Raw genomic sequence first — 1,561 nt, 5'->3', positions numbered from 1 at the left:
GCCCACACACACACACACACACACACACACACACACACACACACACACACACACACACACACACACACACACACACACACACACACACACACAGTGGGTGTAGGGCCACTGATCCGGTCGTTTCCGACCCATCTGTCACCACCAGGGCTACATTACTCGGCTCCCAGTGCTCCCAGTGCTCCCAGTGCTCCCAGTGCGCCCAGTGCTCCCAGTGCGCCCAGTGCTCCCAGGGCTCCCAGTGCGCCCAGGGCTCCCAGTGCTCCCAGGGCTCCCAGGGCGCCCAGGGCTCCCAGGGCTCCAGTGCTCCCAGTGCGCCCAGTGCGCCCAGTGCTCCCAGTGCTCCCAGTCCGCCAGTGCTCCCAGTGCTCCCAGTGCTCCCAGTGCTCCCAGTGCGCCCAGTGCTCCCAGTGCTCCCAGTCCGCCCAGTGCGCCCCATTGCTCAGAAGGCTTTGTGGTCCTCGTTGTAATGTTGTTCTGACCTCTACCCCGTCCTCCCTCCCTTCCCCCCAGCCCTCCTCCATCTGTTCCCCGCGGCCCGGGGTCTGCAGGTCACCCCCGGAAACGGCCAGGTGGTCCTGCTCCCGGACGCCCAGCTCACCTTGACCTGCTCGGGGCCCGGGGGGCCCCCAGCTGGGCTTCAAGAAGGATGACGTGCCGTACTTCCAGGTGGACCCCGCCCAGAACCGCCGGCCCTCGGGGGCCCGCAGCTACCCGCGTGACGGAGAGGCGCGGGGGCCAGCGCCCTCACCCTGCTGGGCGCCAGCTGGAAGCACACGGGCGTGTACGTGTGCACGGACAACCACACAGCCGAGAGCCGGAGGTGGCCGTGTTCGTGGCCGGTGGGTCCCGCCGGGCGCTGGGGGGGCTCGCCTGGGGCACGTCCTGTGTGGTTAGGGTTAGGGGGTTAGGGTTAGGTAAGGGTTAGGGTAAGGGGGTTAGAGTAAGGGGGTTAGGGTTAGGGTTAGGGTAAGGGTAAGGGGGTTAGGTTAGGGCTAGGGTTGGAGGGTTAGGGGGTTAGGGTAAGGGGGTAGGGTTAGGGTAAGGGGGTTAGGGTTAGGGTAAGGGGGTTAGGGTTAGGGTAAGGGGGTTAGGGTTAGGGTAAGGGGGTTAGGGTTTAGGGCTAGGGTTGGAGGGTTAGGGGGTTAGGGTAAGGGGGTTAGGGTTAGGGGGTTAGGGTTCTGTGGTACACGCGCAGACGGTGTACCACAGAACCTTAAGTTTAGTCAAAGTAATATTGATGTTTGTTGTTATGGCATGGTCAATAACTATGACAATTTGAATAGAAGAGAAGAATATTTTATCTATCCCTCTAAAGTTAAGAAACCAAACCTCTCTCCCTCTGTCTCTCCCTCTCCCTCTGTCTCTCTCTCTCTCCCCCTCTCCTCTCTCCCTCTCTCTCTCCCCCCCCCCCCCTCTCTCTCTCTCTCTCTCCCCCTCTCCCCTCCTCTCTCCCCCCCCCCCCCCCCCCCCCTCCCCCCTTCGTTCTCAGACCCTGAGGTTTGGTTCGTGGAGAGCCTGCACAGCATGGCCACCAAGACCAGCGATGAGGGCACTATCCCCT

General features: G+C 62.3%; 1 protein-coding gene across 1 annotated transcript in view; it reads left to right on the top strand.

Annotated features, from left to right (window-relative positions):
- Positions 1-489: 489 nt before the first annotated feature.
- The window catches only part of pdgfrb (platelet-derived growth factor receptor, beta polypeptide), a 21,208-nt gene continuing 20,136 nt past the window's right edge, over positions 490-1,561 (top strand). The window contains 4 exon segments of the mRNA XM_060063345.1: positions 490-732; positions 734-813; positions 816-839; positions 1,490-1,561. The exon segment at positions 1,490-1,561 is cut by the window's right edge and continues 57 nt beyond it. Coding sequence (XP_059919328.1) covers positions 647-732; positions 734-813; positions 816-839; positions 1,490-1,561 — 262 coding nt within the window. The 5' untranslated portion in view covers positions 490-646.

The sequence above is a fragment of the Gadus macrocephalus genome, chromosome 10, assembly GCF_031168955.1.
Source record: "Gadus macrocephalus chromosome 10, ASM3116895v1".
NCBI lineage: Eukaryota > Metazoa > Chordata > Actinopteri > Gadiformes > Gadidae > Gadus > Gadus macrocephalus.
The sequence above is the reverse complement of the archived record's forward strand: the minus strand, read 5'-3'. Positions and strand labels throughout refer to the sequence as shown.